Source organism: Stigmatopora nigra, chromosome 7 (assembly GCF_051989575.1).
Source record: "Stigmatopora nigra isolate UIUO_SnigA chromosome 7, RoL_Snig_1.1, whole genome shotgun sequence".
Lineage (NCBI taxonomy): Eukaryota > Metazoa > Chordata > Actinopteri > Syngnathiformes > Syngnathidae > Stigmatopora > Stigmatopora nigra.
In genome coordinates this window covers 13,852,120-13,870,190 of record NC_135514.1, presented here as the reverse complement: position 1 = coordinate 13,870,190, position 18,071 = coordinate 13,852,120, and the positions used below count along the sequence as shown (strand labels likewise).

Here is an 18,071-nt window from a genome sequence, read left to right as displayed (position 1 = left end):
ATATGTGTGTATGTGTGTGTGTATATGTGTGTATATGTGTGTATATGTGTGTATGTGTGTGTGTGTGTATGTGTGTGTATGTGTGTATATGTGTGTGTATGTGTGTGTATGTGTGTATGTGTGTGTATATGTGTGTATATGTGTGTATATGTGTGTATATGTGTGTGTGTGTATGTATGTGTGTGTGTATATGTGTGTGTATGTGTGTGTATGTGTGTGTGTGTATGTGTGTGTATATGTGTGTGTATATGTGTGTGTGTATGTGTGTGTATATGTGTGTGTATATGTGTGTGTATGTGTGTGTATGTGTGTGTGTGTGTGTGTATGTGTGTGTGTGTGTGTCTATGTGTGTGTGTATGTATGTGTGTGTGTATGTGTGTGTGTGTATGTGTGTGTGTGTATGTGTGTACAAATATTGAACAATTGTACAAAGAAAACTGATTTTTTTACCATTTTTCAAAATAAAAAAAATTAAGAAAGAAAATACATTAAAGTTGATTCAAAAACTACATTTTTTAAATATCTAAGATGAAATGATTAATTAATTACTAACAAATTACAATCTGAGTGGAAAAATGAGTCATAAAAAGTCATTAAATATATTGATATGCTTTTATTTTTCTGAATACAATAACGCAAGTTAATTAACTGATGGGAAAAGCTATAAATTACCCAACTTTTTTTAAGTTAATATGTCAATAAGGTAGATGTGTGCTTATAAGGTAACCATCAATATTACCTAATGAGCTCACCGTTATTATATTTTATTATTGTTCTTAATGTTGACATTTAATTATGAATTAAAAGTTCTCCTACTTTTAGTATTTGCTCTAAAAAACTTGCAACAAGTGTCAACATTCCCATTTTACTACATTATATCTTGAAGTTTTTCTTAAATGCACATTTTGGGGCTGCCTGTGTACCCCATCCCCTAAAACTATGTAACCCACCAAAATCCTCTCCTCTACTCTCTCCTTTTTCACAGAAACAGGAAATCCTCAACCAGGTGAGCGTGACTTTCCCCCCCGCGGGCTTTCCGAAACATCAACTCGTTTCAAACGCTTTGAAACCGCGTGTGGTCGAACAGGAAATCGACTTTGAAGGATTCAAAGTCTTCATGCAGACGTTCCTGGAAAGTGAGTTGCCGCCAGAGTTCTGCCAGCATCTCTTCATGTCCTTCAGTAACAAGGACCGGGACAGCCCGTCTTCGTCCTCCGACAAGCCCAAAGTGTCTGGTAACTTGACTGCAAATACATTGGAATTGGATTTGTTGTGTTACTGACTAACATGAGGGATGTTCATAGTTGAGTTTTGACCTTTAGTGCCCTCTTCCCGCAGGGCTAAAGCTCATCAAAAGCAACTCTGCTACTCCGTTAAAGACCAGCAACATGCCGGAAAGTCCAAACTCGGTGCAGCTCAAGGACATTGTGTGTTACCTTTCGCTTTTGGAAGGAGGCAGGCCTGAGGACAAGTTGGAATGTGAGTGACAATCCTTAAGATTCGAGGCCGAAGTGTTCATTTAGAAGGTTTTTGAATGAATAGAGACACGGTAGATGTTGGTTTTGAATATTTAAGGGTGTCAGACCATTTTAGATATAATATTTAGATTTTTTCTTTTAAATGAATTAATAGAATTTGATTAAAAGCCCTGAATATTCAGTTTTTTATAGATCTAAAACAATTTAACTTTTTTAGATATATTTTTAGATTTTACAAAAGCATTTTTGAACTAAAAACACAGAAAATTGGATTAAAAATGACAATTATTGATTTAAAAGGGGGAAATCAGAACATTTAATATACATCTATACTCTTAATTTTAATTTGATCCTAAAACAGAAAGTTTGCACTTATTTACTTTCTTGGGCCGCACAAAATGATGCAGTGAGCCAGGTTTGGCCCCGGGACCGCAACTTTGACGCATGCGAGTTAGACTTTTTCTTGGTTTATCCTCTTTTAGTAAACTGACTAGCTGAATTAGGAGCCGAGCTATAAATATAATAAGTATTTATAAGCTATGTGGCTAGAATTATTGTATCCAGTTTAGGTGGGTCAATGGCGCTCTCTGCTGGCTAAATTAAAATCAGCAGTTCTTTCAAGCTATTTGATTGAGTTTCATTTTTGTTTTTTATCATAAAAATTAACATTTGCTGTTTTATTTATTTGAGTTAGTTTGACTTAATATGCAATGTCGTTAATATTTTATTCATAGCAATTACATAAAACGTCTTAATATTAAACTACTAGACATTTATTTGGCCTTTGGCTATTCTTCAATAAGCTAGTTGTTTGTTTACTTTCTGTTCCAGCGCTTTTTTGTGACGTCATACCCCTAGTACCGTCGCCCTTTTATTATTATTATTATTTTTAGTATTTTTGTGCTTATTTGTGATGTAGCCCTATCTAAAAAAGTTAGCATCCTCATTTTTGATCACATTTATTCATGTATTTTTGGATATTCCCTCCCTTTTTTCAAGGTAAGTTTTATTTAAGGGTCATTTAATATGGTCAATACAAATAATTATTGTATTGATGTGAATTGTTCTTGTGTAATATTGGGGTGCTGAATCTAAATCAAATGTGACCTGATGTGGTTTCAAATGTGACCTGATGGTATCTGGTGGTATCTTTCCTAAACAATCACTTGTACGTGTCCACACCATCCCAAGAAAGAAACCATTGTCTCTCTAACACGGCACATTTGCGACCTCATGATGTCGACCGTGTCGGCTTACGTAATTCCTCATGATGTGAAAGCTTCCTACTGTGTTGGGGTGCTCGTGTCGTTTTTATTTTGGGTGTCGTCAGCCGCAACGCTATTCGCAAATGCTGTATTTTTTTTTTTTACATATTTTTATGAGGATAGGAGACCACATGATGTTTTTAATAACTTTTTTCAACTCTTCTCTTTTCACACAGTTATGTTTCGACTCTACGACACGGATGGGAATGGATCTTTGGATAGCTCGGTAAATATTTGTTTTCATTTTTTATTTCAAATGTTTATGGCTAATTTATTACTTTTTGGGTGAACTTTAATAATATACTATAAATGTACTGATGAGTTGATCTAAAGCCAGATTTTTATTTGATTTAAATGGGTTTGATGGACTTTTTTATAGAGTAATTAAATATAATTTAAGAGGGGATTTAAGTACTTTCTGAACTCACTGCCATCCCTCCCACTTTAAATATATTTGGACATCTATTGCTGTCAACTGTGGTGAATGAGTTAATTTTTAACCAAAATATAGTGGTGCTGCAACTTATTTTATCTAATTATTTAATCCCAGAAGATGTTTTGTAACTAGTAATTTTCAGAACCTGAGACACGTTTTATATTGAAATAGCAGAATTTTGTCCACAATCTTTAATTCTACCCCTAAACCAAACTACGGCCCGTGTGCCATATATGGGCCCATTAAGCTTTTTAATCCGGCCCGTTGACATTGTCCTTATGTTTTTATTTATTTATTTATTTATTTATTTTTACCCAAGATGGCGTTGTCACATGGAAGCCAGTGGCAGTAGCTCTGTCCACTCTTATTGGTTTTTCGTGTTTTACAGCTCTATTTTTTTTAAATGACGTTTTAATATTTCTTAATACATTCCTTTCTACTTGACTTTGTACTTTATACTTTTTACTTTAATGATGAGTGATGAGTATGTTAATACTTGAGTCCTTTTTTTCTGTTTATGTTTGGATTGGATTGGATTGGATAACTTTATTCATCCCGTATTCGGGAAATTACATTGTGAAATTCATATGTACTATTAACGTATGCACTTTTTTATATGTATCATATCTTTAGCTATCGACAGATTTATTTTATTTTATCGTGACAACAATTTTAGTATTGGTCCATATATAAAGCGCACTGGATTATAAGTCGCCCTGTCTATATTAGAGAAAATTTAAGACTTAAGTGCGCCTTATAGTCGTGAAAATACGGTAATCCTTTGTCGCAGCCTTAATTTGAACTGTATCCAGTCCATTCAAGCCTTACTATTCCTAGAATGTGTTTTTTTTTAAAGGAAAACAACAAATAACCCAACCCAATGGCTGACATGAATGAACCCAAGTTAGATGGCAAGTGCATGTGAATTTATGGGCAGCAGTTGTGCGCATCCCATCATTAGCTTGGCATTATTAGCATCATCACAAGAGAGTCACTGATGCACTTTGTAATAATGTCAGCTGCTCTGCTCCTCCCTCGGGGGAGAAAAAAACCCAGAACAAAATACTGTAATTACACCACAGAGCTCTTCGAACCGACCCCCCCTGACATCCTCAACCCATTATTACACAACCCCCAGCAGGACATTTAGCGGCAAAAATACCGTCTTTTTGTGCAACATGTCCAAATGACGTGTTTTGTTTTTTTTGTAGGAGCTGGAGCACATTATCTCGCAGATGATGCACGTGGCCGAGTACCTGGAATGGGATGTGACCGAGCTTAAACCTGTAAGGAGAAAAGCAACAACTAATCCATTTTCATCCTTTTGAGGCTTGCCATTGACGACAATGGTCGTCCAAATGGACATTATCAGTTGACGTGAATGAGTACTGTATTTTCACGCCTATAAGGCGCACCCTCAATGAATGACATTTTTTCCATATATAAGGCGCACTGTATTATAAGGCGCACTGTCTATTTTGGAGAAAATGTAAGACTTTAAGTGCGCCTTATAGTGGTGAAAATACGGTAATTGCTATTGACTTCCAGGTATGAAGCACTCACTACTTTACAGTCACCTCTAGAGCCAGCCATTGTTAATGTTTTTTTGTATAAAATTTTGCAGTGGGGGAGGAGCTATATGATGGAAGATTTTGAAAACTAAGATGGCATCTGCATATTTAACAGTATTGTTTCAGTTCAGGCGTTTTTTTAATATCCGACAGTGGTGGTTTTTCGTTTTTGGTTTTCTGTTTTTTTTTTCATATATAAGGCGCACTGGATTATAAGGCGTACTGTCTATTTTGGAGAAAATTTAAGACTTTTACATGCGCCTTATAGTGGTGAAAATACGGTAATTGCTATTGACTTCCAGGTATGACATTTTCATCAGACATTTTGTCCACTTTTTGCACCTAATTTTTTTCTTTTATTATTTATTTAATGACTAGATCCTACAAGAAATGATGCAAGAAATTGACTACGACCACGACGGTACCGTGTCCCTCGAGGAGTGGATCCAAGGAGGAATGACAACCATCCCACTTTTGGTTCTCTTGGGTCTCGAAACCGTGAGTACACAAATGCAGCTCCAATCAAAACCCCTAGATGGAGCCATTTGACAAACATCCTCTATAACTCCAAGAATCTCTCCATCAATCAACAACTTTAAAAAGATATTTTTTTTAAATCGTGCATTCACCCTGTTTATTGACTGTGTAAATTTTCTGCATCATTGACCTTAATTGTGTTTTGACAGCCTTACCTGGAAGGCCATAAAAGTCCAATAAAAACCCTGCTTATCTGTTAAACAAACTTTTTTGGTTGTTTGCAGAACGTAAAAGATGATGGTCAGCACGTGTGGCGTCTGAAACATTTCAACAAGCCGGCTTATTGTAATCTTTGCCTCAATATGCTCATCGGGCTCGGCAAACAGGGACTCTGCTGCTCATGTAAGTGACACCAAAAATTCAGCAAAAACCTTTTTTTGGGGTGGTATATTGCATTAATATGTTTTTTTTCTATGGATACTTTATTTACCGTATTTTCACGACTATAAGGCGCACTTAAAAGTCTTAAATTTTCTCCAAAATAGACAGTGCGCCTTATATATGGAAAAAATGGAAACTTGAAATTTAAATAACCTTAAAAAAACAATAACTCCCAAATAATGACATTGCACCCAAAATTAAATACGTTAGGCAATGAAACAGCTGTAAACATAAATGGAATATTATCAGATATCATGTAAAAAATACCCAAATTATTCCACATCAAAATGTAAAAAAATCACCAATAAAACTGACTATACAATAACGACAAATTTCCTCCCAAAAATCTGCTTATCAAAGAAAAAAAAAGGTAACAGCTGTAAAACATAAATGGAGTATTATCAGAGTATTTATCACCATGTAAAAAATACCCAAAATTATTCCACATCCAAATGGAAAAAAACAACCCAAAAAACAGTGACACAATGCAATAACGACAAATTTCCCCCAAAAAATCTCTGCTCATCAAAGAAAAAAAACAATGAAACAGCCGTAAAACACAAATAGAGTATTATCGGAGTATTTATCACCATGTAAAAAAATACCCAAATTATTCCACATCTAAATGTAAAAAAAACAAAAACAAAAAACTGACACTATGCAATAATAACAAATTTCCCCCAAAAAATCTCTGCTTATCAAAGAAAACAACAACAACAACAGCTCTAAAACATTAATGGAGTATTATCAGAGTATTTATCACCATATATAAAATACCCTAATTATTCCACATGTAAAAGTAAAAAAAAAAAACAACCAAAAAAACAGTGACACTATACAATAGCAACAAATTTCCCCCAAAAATCTCTGCTTATCATACAAAAAAACCTGCTAATTTCCCTTTTCCAAATTGTAATCATGGTGTATTTTTTTGTATCCTCCAGTCTGCAAGTACACCGTTCACGAGCGCTGCGTGTCCCGCGCGCCGCCCTCTTGCATCAAAACCTACGTCAAGTCCAAGAAAAACACAGAGGTGCGTCCAATTCAAGTGTCGCGCACTCACCGGCAAACTAGCGTTCTTCAAGCTCTCTTAGCGCTTGCTTAGCATTGCTAATTAGCCTCGGGGAAAAAAAATCATCCCCAGAAACGTTTGTTTTTCCTATTCCTTTGTTCAATTTATGTTTTTTTTTTCTTAATCCGCAGCTCATGCACCACTTCTGGGTAGAAGGGAATTGCCCCAGCAAATGTGACAAGTGCCACAAAACCATTAAGTGTTACCAAGGCCTGACTGGTCTCCATTGCGTGTGGTGTCAAATTACGGTGAGAAATGAGGGTACTTTTGTTTTTGGTGCTTATTGTTGTTGTTGTTATTGTTGTTCGACAGAGTTAGCAGTTTTTTTTATTTTTATTTTTTAATTTAACACCTGCTTTGCCAATTTACACTCACACCAAAGGCAACACGTTGTGGGAGGGGGAGGGGGGTATATGCAAATAAGACACATTTGCAGTACACTTACGTGTTGTCTCGGGTGAAAATTGGCGTCATTAAGAAATATATGCTAACATTTTCAAGTCTTTCATTTTTTTATACATATTTAGATGTGATAAGTGCGGAAAATAATATTAGGGACGTCCCAGATCGTATGGTGGGTCGGAATTTATTGGAAATTGGAGCAGATTGGGTAGGTTTTGCATTTTTTAGGGTTTAATTTATTAACTAAAATGTCCAATTCATTTTGATTGGGTGAAATTGGAATGGAAGTCAAGGGAGTGAAATATGATCAATTGTTATGGAACTCTTAATATGTTAAAATAACAGGTAACAAAATTGAATTTTGACTTGAATGGTATTCGGACGTTTGGTCGTCAGGGACGTTTGGTCGCCGGGGACGTTTGGTCGCCGGGGACGTTTGGTCGCCGGGGACGTTTGGTCGCCCGGGGACGTTTGGTCGCCCGGACGTTTGGTCGCCCGGACGTATGGTCGCCCGGGCGTATGGTCGTCCCGGACGTTTGGTCGCACGGACTTTTGGTCCCCGTTTTTTTGGTTGCCAGTCAAATGGTGACAGAGTAAGTACTGTTGAAAACAGCTGTCAACCAAAACGTCCGGCGACCAAACATCTGGCGACCAAACGTCCGGCCAGAGACTTGAATACAAAAATGTATTGACATTTTCAAGTTACAAAAAAAGGTTTAAAACCAATTAATTTCGTAAGTAGAGGTACAACTCAATATATATATATATATTTTATTTTTATGTTATTTATTTTAATGTTTTTTTATTTTTTTTAAATGAAATGGTTACTAACTACCACAAAAAAATCTCTTGACAGCTCCATAATAAGTGTGCCTCCCACGTGAAGCCCGAATGTGACTGTGGACCTCTTAAGGATCACATCTTGCCGCCCAACTCCATCTGCCCTGTTGTTCTGGTAAGATTTTTTTTTCTGTCTTATCTTATTCTGGACTTCCGCTAGCTGCCTGCTAACACACAATACACATCACCTGATCAAGCTAACATGTCTTTGGAAAAACCTTTGTTTGAATGAAAACACTTCCTGCAGGTGGAACATCATTCATATATTCTTTATCCTCTTCACAGGAAAGGCAGTCGACGTTGAGGAAAGACTCTCGCTGCAGCCAATCAAGTCGGGGGAAAGTGCAACGGGCTAACTCGGTTACCGTGGACGGGCAAGGCCTTCAGGTACTGTATTTTTGGTGTTTTACAGCCCCTCTATCTTTTTAAAATATTTTTAATACATTACTTTTTACTTTGTACTTTATACTTTTGACTTGAATGATGAATGATGAGTATGTTAATACTTAAGTCCTTTTTTCTGTTTATGTTTCATATGTACTGTTAACGGATGCACTTTTTTATATGTATCCTATCTTGTGCTGACCCGGCCCATCAATCAAATGTTTAAAGTCAATATGGCCCCCCGGGCGCAAATGTTTGCCCACCCCTGGGCTAATATGTGAGAAAATACCTCCCTATTACAGTACATAACATAGTCAAATTTCATATTTCACACTTTTTTCATAGTTTTTGCCTAATTTTGTTTTGCCGTTTTGGAATCCAAATTTACTCTAAAATGCGAATTCTCTTTGACTTTTGAGCTTCCTTCTATCCCGTCGCCGAGCCTCCCTCTCGATATCCGTCAGCCATTACGGCGTCCGTGGCGACGGCTCGTCTAGCGACGGCGATGATGAATGGCGTCCCGCGCCACATCCGTCTCTGCCTCTCGCCGGCTAACCAGCGTAATAATCAAGATTATTATTTATAATTACAGGAAGTAATGGATCACTCCGGTGGCTGGACGGGGCGCTCGTTAATTCCCCCCCTCGGCCTGCTGGGATAGCTGGCGAGGGAGGGAGGGTTAAGCGCTTCGTCTGTGTCAAGGAGGGAGAAAGGGGGAGGGGGGTGATGGCGCAGGGTCCCATTCGAACCAGGGCTAGCGGATTGGAGATTGTTTGGGTTGGCGCGATTGGCAGCTTCGGCCCGCGGCGCTCTCCCTGTTCTGGGAATCCGTTCGCGGTCGCAGCGGACCGAGCCGCTGCCAATTAGTACGCGCTGACTCATCAGTTTTGGTGAAGAGTCGGTGCTTGTGATTCGCGGGGGTGAGATTCCGCGGGAAAAAAATGGAGGTATTCTTTCAGGGTCCTTGGCAAGGATAAAGGACTGCAAGCTGTGGCTCTAGAGACACATTTGGCTCATTTTTAGACATCAATTCTAGTATAACTGGTTTAGTAAGGGTCAGTATCGCCTCATTTCAAATTGATTATGATTCTAAAGTTAGTGATCTTTGTGTAAATCGCAATGGAAAAAAACCCTTATCAAAATGCATATTTTTTTATATATTTCTGAAACTGGTTTTTAGTTTTTAGTGCAGACTGGCTTTAGACCACACCTGCTTAAATTCAGGATTGGAAACATGAAAAGGACGCAAATAGCTAAATAGCACTCATTATGGACCAAGCGTCCGGGGGACCAAGCGTCCAGGGGACCAAGCGTCCGGGTACCGTCTACTTCTACCAAAATAACACATGTAAAGATTGATACAGACATATTTTGAATCAATACTAGAATGTAATTTTGCAATATCTGGCCCAATCAGTTTTTTTAACACTATTCCTGACTTAGAATGAGTTCATTTAATAATTAACCTAAAAGCGCTAAAACGTTGCTAGCTCCAATCCAAATGAATTAGACGTCTAGCACCGTCAGTGGCAGCGAAACACGAGTTTTTTTGGCGGTAGCTGCGCCGCGTTTTTGTGTGTGTGTGTGTGTGTTGAATAGTTGAGGGATGCGTGTTGAAAGCGCATTCCCGCCAAGCTTCCTGCCGTCTCCAAACACCGACGTTTTGTTTTGACATCTCCCGTTCAGATCACGACAATCGAGGGCACTCATCCGCTGCTGGTGTTTGTCAATCCGAAGAGTGGCGGCAAACAGGGAGAAAGGTCAGTACAACATTTTTGCCCTCCATTTTCCTTTTTTCTTTCTTAAATTCTCACCCCCAATTTTACTTGAAGTGCTATTACTGGATTAATGTGTTGCTCACTAAATTTAGCATGAGCACTTTTACTGGCTCTGATCACTAGTTTATCACTTGTAAATGTCCAATCCATTTGAAGTGAGAGGGTGGCAGCGGGTGGATGTTTGTTTGCTTCCTGCCAGGCCTCCCCCTTCAAATCGATTGGACACCAAGTGCTGTCAATGTTCGGTGGAGAGCTAGCTGTCACATTAGCACATTGACTTTAAAAAATTTGACAGATGGGCGGGGTCAGCAGAAGATACGATACAAATAAAAAAGTGCATCCGTTAACAGTACATATGAAAAATAAATGTAAAAAGGACTAAAGTATTCACATACTCATCACTCATCATCCGCGTGACGGCGCCATCTTGGGGAAAAAATATTTAGAAAAAAAATATTTAAAAAGATAAAAAAAATATATATATTTGGACAACGTTGGCGGGCCGGATGTGGCCCGCGAGCCGTAGTTTGCGAATAAATTAGGGATGCCTCGAACTGATCATGTGATTGGAAATCACGGTATTTTCAAAAGATCGGAATTGGATGACCCAAAAAAATTAAAGATCGGACTTTAAAAATGTATTTTTTGACATTTTTTTTAGTATCTTAGTCTTTAGCTTTGATTGACAGCCAGAGACGTACCGTCCGATTTTAACTTTTAATTGGCTACTATTAATGTCCAGTCTATTTTTTTACATCCAGTTGAAATGGATTGGACGTCTATGAGTGTCAGTGGCTGAGTCAAAGCGACCCATGCTAACAAGCAAGCACCCGGGCCAGGGCCGGGCCCTCTTTGTAGCTCCGAGCTAATTGGGTTATTACTGAAACATCATCACTCGCTCTTTATTACGCCGACTCTCCTCCATTTGTTTAAATTATGAGATCAAAATACGACTTCAGCCAGTTGACATAATGAAATTGGAATTCAAATGAATTAGTCTTGGTAATGACTTCTGTTCAAAGGGCTCTCCGTCCGTGTACGTCTCGCCCCGCCGCCGGCCAGTCCATCTCGCCGTGTCACGCTTACCAAGCAATGGCGGCGGCGGCCATGGATCTTGCTTAAATTTGACACTTTGGAATACACAGGAAATTTAATGGCCATGTTTTTGACTTTTTAGAAAAATTTTTAATTTAGAAACATTGTTGCTATGGATTGATAGATGTATTCTCATTATAAAATAATTTACAAGATGAAATTTGGACCAAATATACACAATTGAAAATGGGGATTTCACATTATAATTAATGAAGTCCATTTTTTTAACCACAATTGTAAATGTCATGTTTATTTAGTTTGTTTAATTTACTATACTTTGTGTTATTGTTTCATCAATGGGAAAAAATGAGGGGGGAAAACTATTTTTTACAATAAGGTCAATAAATATTTTTCATAGTCCGTTTTTTTCTTTAAAAAAATAAATATTAAATGCTTATCAAAAACATCAATTGCAGCAGTTTGAGCTATTTACAATTTTAACAAGACTTTCTGTTTGCCCTAAAAAAAACTACAGGATCTACAGGAAGTTCCAATACCTTCTAAACCCAAGACAAGTGTACAACCTAGCGAAGAATGGACCCATGCCAGGGTAAGTCGTACCTGTCCAAACTTAGTTTGTTAGCATGTTAGCATACCACTAAAAGTGAATAGAAATTAGAGGCGGAAATTAAGTGGGAGGGACTTAGTTGTAGGACGTGGTTGGGTGAGTGTAGAGTATAAAACAACGTAAAATGATATGTAGAGCAATAACCTCCGGGCGACAAAACATCTGGGGCGACCAAACGTCCGGGGCGACCAAACGTCCGGGGAGACCAAACGTCCGTGGAGACCAAACGTCCGGGGCAACCAAAAAACGTCCGGGGCGACCAAAAAACGTCAGGGCGACCAAAAACGTCCGGGGCGACCAAAAACGTCCGGGGCGACCAAAAACGTCCGGGGCGACCAAAAACGTCCGGGACGACCAAAAACGTCCGGGGCGACCAAAAACGTCCGGGGCGACCAAAAAACGTCCGGGGCGACCAAAAAACGTCCGGGCGACCAGAAACGTCCGGGGCGACCAAACGTCCGGGGGCGATCAAACGTCCTTTGCGACCAAACGTCCCTTGCGACCAAACGTCCTTTGCGACCAAACGTCCTTTGCGACCAAACGTCCTTTGCGACCAAACGTCCTTTGCGACCAAACGTCCGGGCCACGCGAGAAATTGTAAAATTCAACTTTTTAAAGCAATTTTAAGGATGTGGCTAATATAGGGGAAAATCTGATACTTTAAAAACTATTTAAAAAAGAACATGTTGACCCATGAAGCATATTTTACTTTGAAAACTTCACCCAAGTCACTCAAGGCAAAAATAGGAAGGCACCACCACGCAAATTTCATCTGCTTATGTTTTGCCCAGAAATGCACTAACATTTTTGCATTGTTAGCGCGTAATAGCTAGCATTGCATGCGGCAGAATCCTTCACCGACACGTGACGGCGCATACGGACAAACGCTCCCCTTTCCTAGACGGCGAGATCCCACTGATTAAGACCACCAATGTTTGATTTCCACGCGTCGGCTTTCCCGCCTTGGCCTCCGACACCCTCTGTCGTGCCGCCGTCTTGTTTGGCTCGGATTAGCGAGGCCTTTTTATGAGGAATAATTCAGGGCGGCACACGCCTCTTCCTTCATCTAAAAAAACTTCCCAGTGACCTGGAAAGCGCCGCATCCTGGTTAATATTTTCTCCGGCGCATTAGCGTAGCGGACGTCGCGGGCCGCGGGCGCGCGCACACCCCGTTGCTGTCAATTAGCTCGAAGGCTAACGCAATAAGCGTAAATGAAGTGTTTGCTTCTTGCTCTTTAAATGGGTCCAAAGTTGCCTTTCATGTGCGCGGCCGTCTGTTTGCTAGCTTAATGCGGTTTAGCCGTCCCGGCCCGGGTCTAATTGAGCGAGTCATTTAGCCGCCATGCGGGCCTTTCATTCAGTTAGCGCTTGCTTATTGTGAAGGAACGGAAGACGTTCGACTGAACATGGCCGCCGTGATCTGATTAAACCCGCACCAGGCAGCAGATGAGTGATCGGCAATTTTATTATTATTATTATTAGAAGGGGCCAAGTGGCGTGAGGAGGGATCGTCTGCGTCTTAATTCCTGGCCCCAAAAACATCTTAAAGCGTCTTAAAATGCTAGCAAGTATGCGTTAATTAAGTGACAAAACTACTACTATGAAGACCCGAATAATAGTAGGCACTGGAATAATAGTAGAGAGTGGAAAATTCCAAATGAATTAATAATAGTAGGCACCGGAATAATAGTAGGCAGTGGAAAATTCCAAAAATAATGAATATTAGTAGTAGTAGTAGTAGTAGTAGTAGTAGTAATAGTAGTAGTAGTAATAGTAGTAGTTGTAGTAATAGTAGTAGTAGTAGTAGTAATAGTAGTAGTAGTAGTAGTAGTAGTAATAGTAGTAGTAGTAATAGTAGTAATAGTAGTAGTAGTAATAGTAGTAATAGTAGTAGTAGTAATAGTAGTGGTAGTAGTAATAGTAGTAGTAGTAATAGTAGTAATAGTAGTAGTAGTAATAGTAGTAATAGTAGTAGTAGTAATAGTAGTAGTAGTAGTAGTAGTAGTAATAGTAGTAGTAGTAATAGTAGTAGTAGTAGTAGTAGTAATAGTAGTAGTAGTAGTAGTAGTAGTAGTAATAGTAGTAGTAGTAGTAGTAGTAGTAGTAGTAATAGTAGTAGTAGTAGTAGTAATAGTAGTAGTAGTAGTAGTAGTAGTAGTAGTAGTAGTAGTAGTAGTAGTAGTAGTAGTAGTAGTAATAGTAGTAGTAGTAGTAATAGTAGTAGTAGTAGTAGTAATAGTAGTAGTAGTAATAGTAGTAGTAGTACTAGTAATAGTAGTAGTAATAGTAATAGTAGTACTAGTAGTACTATTATTCCGGTACCTACTATTATTAATTCATTTGGAATTTTCCACTCCCTACTATTGTTCCAGTGCCTACTATTATTCGGGTCTTCATAGTAAGTGAATATGTTTGGGTAGTCAGTTACACTTGAAAATCAGTTTTTGGTAGTATTTGGCTTATGAAAGGCGGGTCTAAATGTTGGAAAACGTGTTTAAAGTGTTTAATTTTTTTTTTAACTCTAGATTAACACTCTTTTATGACAAAAGGGTTAGCTCAGGAGTGTCAAACTCCCTTTGATCTGCGGGCCGAATCCAGATTAATTTGAGATCAAGCGGGCCGGACCAGTAAACTCATTGCAAAATGACATCGAACTAACAATAAGCCAACTTTTTTTCCTTTGTATTTGTCAGTAATACTAATAATTAGTGCAAAGAATGAGTAAATTATCCAAATGTTTATTAACAGAATTTCCCTTTTACATTATAAACAATATATTATGAACAAGAGAATAACATAAGAACATAAATAAAGTATGTGTGTTGCTTTCATGTTGTCTATACATACTAAAACAATGCGCCCCCAGCGGATAATACAAGAACTACAAATTTTAAAGAAAATTCCCGGCCCGCGGGTGTATGTTTGACACCCCTGGTTTAGTCAATGTATTGTCTTTTTACACTCATTTTATTCCAAAAAAAACCTAAAAAAAAAAAAAAAACACTTTGCTGTTCCCTCACAGGTTGAATTTCTTCCGTGAAGTCCCCGATTTCCGGGTGCTGGCGTGCGGAGGGGACGGCACGGTGGGCTGGATTCTGGACTTTATTGGTACAAAAAAATGTCTTTTTTTTCCCTCCCAACTGCATTTACACTCGGTTTGGTCACGTCAACAACTTTAACGACCCCATTACTTTTTCAGAAAGCGAAATATAATTGTTTCCAAGCGTCAAAGCTCACATTGTGATTGACGCCCAAGTAGAATCACATTTGGAGTCTATGTAAACACTTTCATTACAAGCCAGTCTGTGCGTTCAGGGGTGGTAAAATGGGGTGATTTGAAACAACATATTAGTCATCTTTTTTGACCATTGGAAACCAATCGTTCACTCGTCTTTATTTGGCCGCTACGTCTCAGGTTGTACGGGTTGCGGAGAAGAAAAAAAATTGCCTCAATTTTTATCAATCAAAGCAATAGACAAGTAATAAGAGGGAATGGTTGTCGGGCAAAACGTGCCCCTGGAAATAGATCGCCATGTTGTTTGCTTTAACTAGCACTACAGAGAAGTACTTCAAAATTGTGTATGTTTGTTCACCTTTCTTTCATTTTGGTTTTTTCTTCTCGTTTTTTTACAGATAAAGCCAACTTGGAACGGAACCCACCCGTGTGTGTACTTCCTTTAGGGACGGGAAATGACTTGGCCAGATGTCTTCGCTGGGGAGGAGGTACTGGGACACATTTTTGGTCTTGACCGATATGTTAGGAAACTGAATGTTTGCGCTAAATAATGCTAAAGTACCGTATTTTCACGACTATAAGGCGCACACTCAATGAATGACATTTTTCCATATAAAAGGCGCACTGTATTATAAGGCGCACTGTATTATAAGGCGCACTGTATTATACTGCGCACTGTATTATAAGGCGCACTGTCTATTTTGGAGAAAATTTAAGACTTGGTGAAAATACGGTAATTGCTATTGACTTCCAGGTATGAAACACTCACTCACTACTTTACAGTCACCTCTAGAGCCAGCCATTGTTGATGTTTAGGATTTTTTTGTATAAAATCTTGCAGTGGGGGAGGAGTTATATGATGGAAGATGTTGTAAACTAAGATGGCATCTGCATATTTAACAGTATTGTTTCACTTCAGGCGTTTGTGGGTTTTTTAAATATCCGACAGTGGTGGTTTTTCATTTTTGGTGTTCTGTTTTTTCCATATATAAGGCGCACTGGATTGTAAGGCGCCCTTGCCTATTTTGGAGAAAATGTAAGACTTTTAAGTGTGCCTTATAGTTGTGAAAATATGGTATGTTTCACGTATGGTGGATAAAAAAACTGGGTAGGTTTGATTGAAGCTTATTGGTAGACACCCGCATAAGGAGCAGGCTAGCATGGTGCTCGGACGTTTGGTCACCCGGACGTTTGGTGGCCCGTACGTTTGGTCGCCCGGATGTTTGGTCGCCAAAATGTGCTTGTTTAGGCTAACTTATTTTTGTACATAATGATGTTGACTTCATAATTTCTGTAGAGATCATAATACAATGTAAATATCAAGTTTAAAAATAATCGAGTTTATCATGAACATTATGAGAGCATTTGTAATAACAGGTCATAGTCACCTATGCAGAAATCTTGACATAATCCTTTTGGTAAATCATTAACCGCTACTCTATTCTTTGCTTTATTTTGAAGGCTACGAAGGCGAGAGCCTGCTCAAGATCTTGCGTGACATTGAAAACAGCAACGAGGTGATGCTTGACCGTTGGAAAATTGACGTCACGGCCAATGACAAGGACGAGCGCGGCGACCCCGTGCCCTACAGCATTGTCAACAACTACTTCTCCATCGGAGTGGTGAGTCAAAAACCCAGACGCCATCTTGTTGATGATTCTTTTGCTTCCATCACAACATCAAATTATGGCCAGATGTCAGTGTTAGGAAAAATTATATGCAATTTATGGTGGGATTTATTTTTAATTTTTATTGCAATTTGCCCACAGGGTGCATTCATTTAAGGTTGATATCATTTTCCATAATTATTTCAAATATCAAAGATTTGTAGGTAATTGTAATGTAGTGCAAATTAGGCTTGGGTCATTATGGACAAATATCGCGAGGAAATATGGTCGTTAACATTTGCTGGTTAAAGTGTAATGTGAATTGTATATTAGGTATAAAGTCAGAGTAGGAGTATTAGAAAAAGATCTAAAGAAGCTGTGGAAGGAAGACACGGGAAGTCGGCCATTTTGGGGCTATTCCAGGGGTTTGGTGAAAGTTTATTGGACCGTAACATTTTGCATTTGTTGTTATTGAATCATATTCATTACAGGGAATAGAGAATACTTAACTGCGATTTATTTATTTCGGTTTTTACATATGGTGGAAGCATAACTGCAAAGTTTTATGGAATTTTACTTTCTTCATAAAATGCATGGTTAACCGTTAAAGTACTGTATTTTTTCGCATATTAGCCGCCTCTACGTATAAGCCATTCCCTTAAAATTACCTTAAAATCATTGAATTTTACAATTTCTCGCGTTTAAGCCGCCCCCTGATTCACAATTTTCACCACCGTATTCCTGGTTTAAATAGGGAGTACAAATATGTTACAATTACTATGGATAATATGAAATTTGCTCTCTATTTCAAGATTGGTAGACCCACAAAAAAGCCTGCTTGACAAGATGCAGAAGGTCAATTTGGCAAAAAACTAAACCTTTGCAGAATATTACATCCCCAAATCAATCACCATCTGTTTGTATTGTGCATATAATGCTACAAATAATGCTAATGATTTGTTCCGGTATATGATTTGGCAGCTATAGTCATTATGAAATGCGCAGGATTAGCTAGTGGGAATGATGATAACAAATGAAGTTGTTTTGTGGGGATTAAGACTTTGAGCTCTCTATAGATTTGAGTGTCATTTCATATTTTCTGACACATTTTACATCACTTTCCACTGTAAAGATTAGGTGACAAGTCAAGCTAATAATTACCTTAGAGATTATGCTGATGAGGAGTAGATTGTTTCTATAATGACACGGCCCTAAATCAAAAGATCAGCAGTCGCTAGTGCTAACGATGTAGTGTAGCTTGATGACTTTATACAAAAGTTTCTCTGGAAATTCAAGGGCGTTTCAGCAATTGTTTATTTTATCACTAAATACTTCACACATTTTCTAATCAGTCTTTGAAACTTATTTTTCGATCGCTGCCAGCCTCCCAGTTTAAATGGATTGGACCTTTTGTCGTTAGCA

General features: G+C 38.5%; 1 protein-coding gene across 2 annotated transcripts in view; it reads left to right on the top strand.

The window, feature by feature from the left end:
- The window catches only part of dgkb (diacylglycerol kinase, beta), a 50,116-nt gene that overhangs the window by 4,210 nt on the left and 27,835 nt on the right, over positions 1-18,071 (top strand). For both annotated transcript variants that reach the window (XM_077721291.1, XM_077721292.1), the window contains exons 4-19: positions 986-1,006; positions 1,088-1,235; positions 1,339-1,479; positions 2,920-2,969; positions 4,391-4,465; positions 5,129-5,248; positions 5,512-5,629; positions 6,613-6,701; positions 6,872-6,988; positions 7,999-8,097; positions 8,268-8,369; positions 10,053-10,126; positions 11,715-11,789; positions 14,830-14,915; positions 15,441-15,530; positions 16,504-16,664. In XM_077721291.1, coding sequence (XP_077577417.1) covers positions 986-1,006; positions 1,088-1,235; positions 1,339-1,479; positions 2,920-2,969; positions 4,391-4,465; positions 5,129-5,248; positions 5,512-5,629; positions 6,613-6,701; positions 6,872-6,988; positions 7,999-8,097; positions 8,268-8,369; positions 10,053-10,126; positions 11,715-11,789; positions 14,830-14,915; positions 15,441-15,530; positions 16,504-16,664 — 1,566 coding nt within the window. The remainder of the gene's footprint in view (positions 1-985; positions 1,007-1,087; positions 1,236-1,338; positions 1,480-2,919; positions 2,970-4,390; positions 4,466-5,128; positions 5,249-5,511; positions 5,630-6,612; positions 6,702-6,871; positions 6,989-7,998; positions 8,098-8,267; positions 8,370-10,052; positions 10,127-11,714; positions 11,790-14,829; positions 14,916-15,440; positions 15,531-16,503; positions 16,665-18,071) is intronic.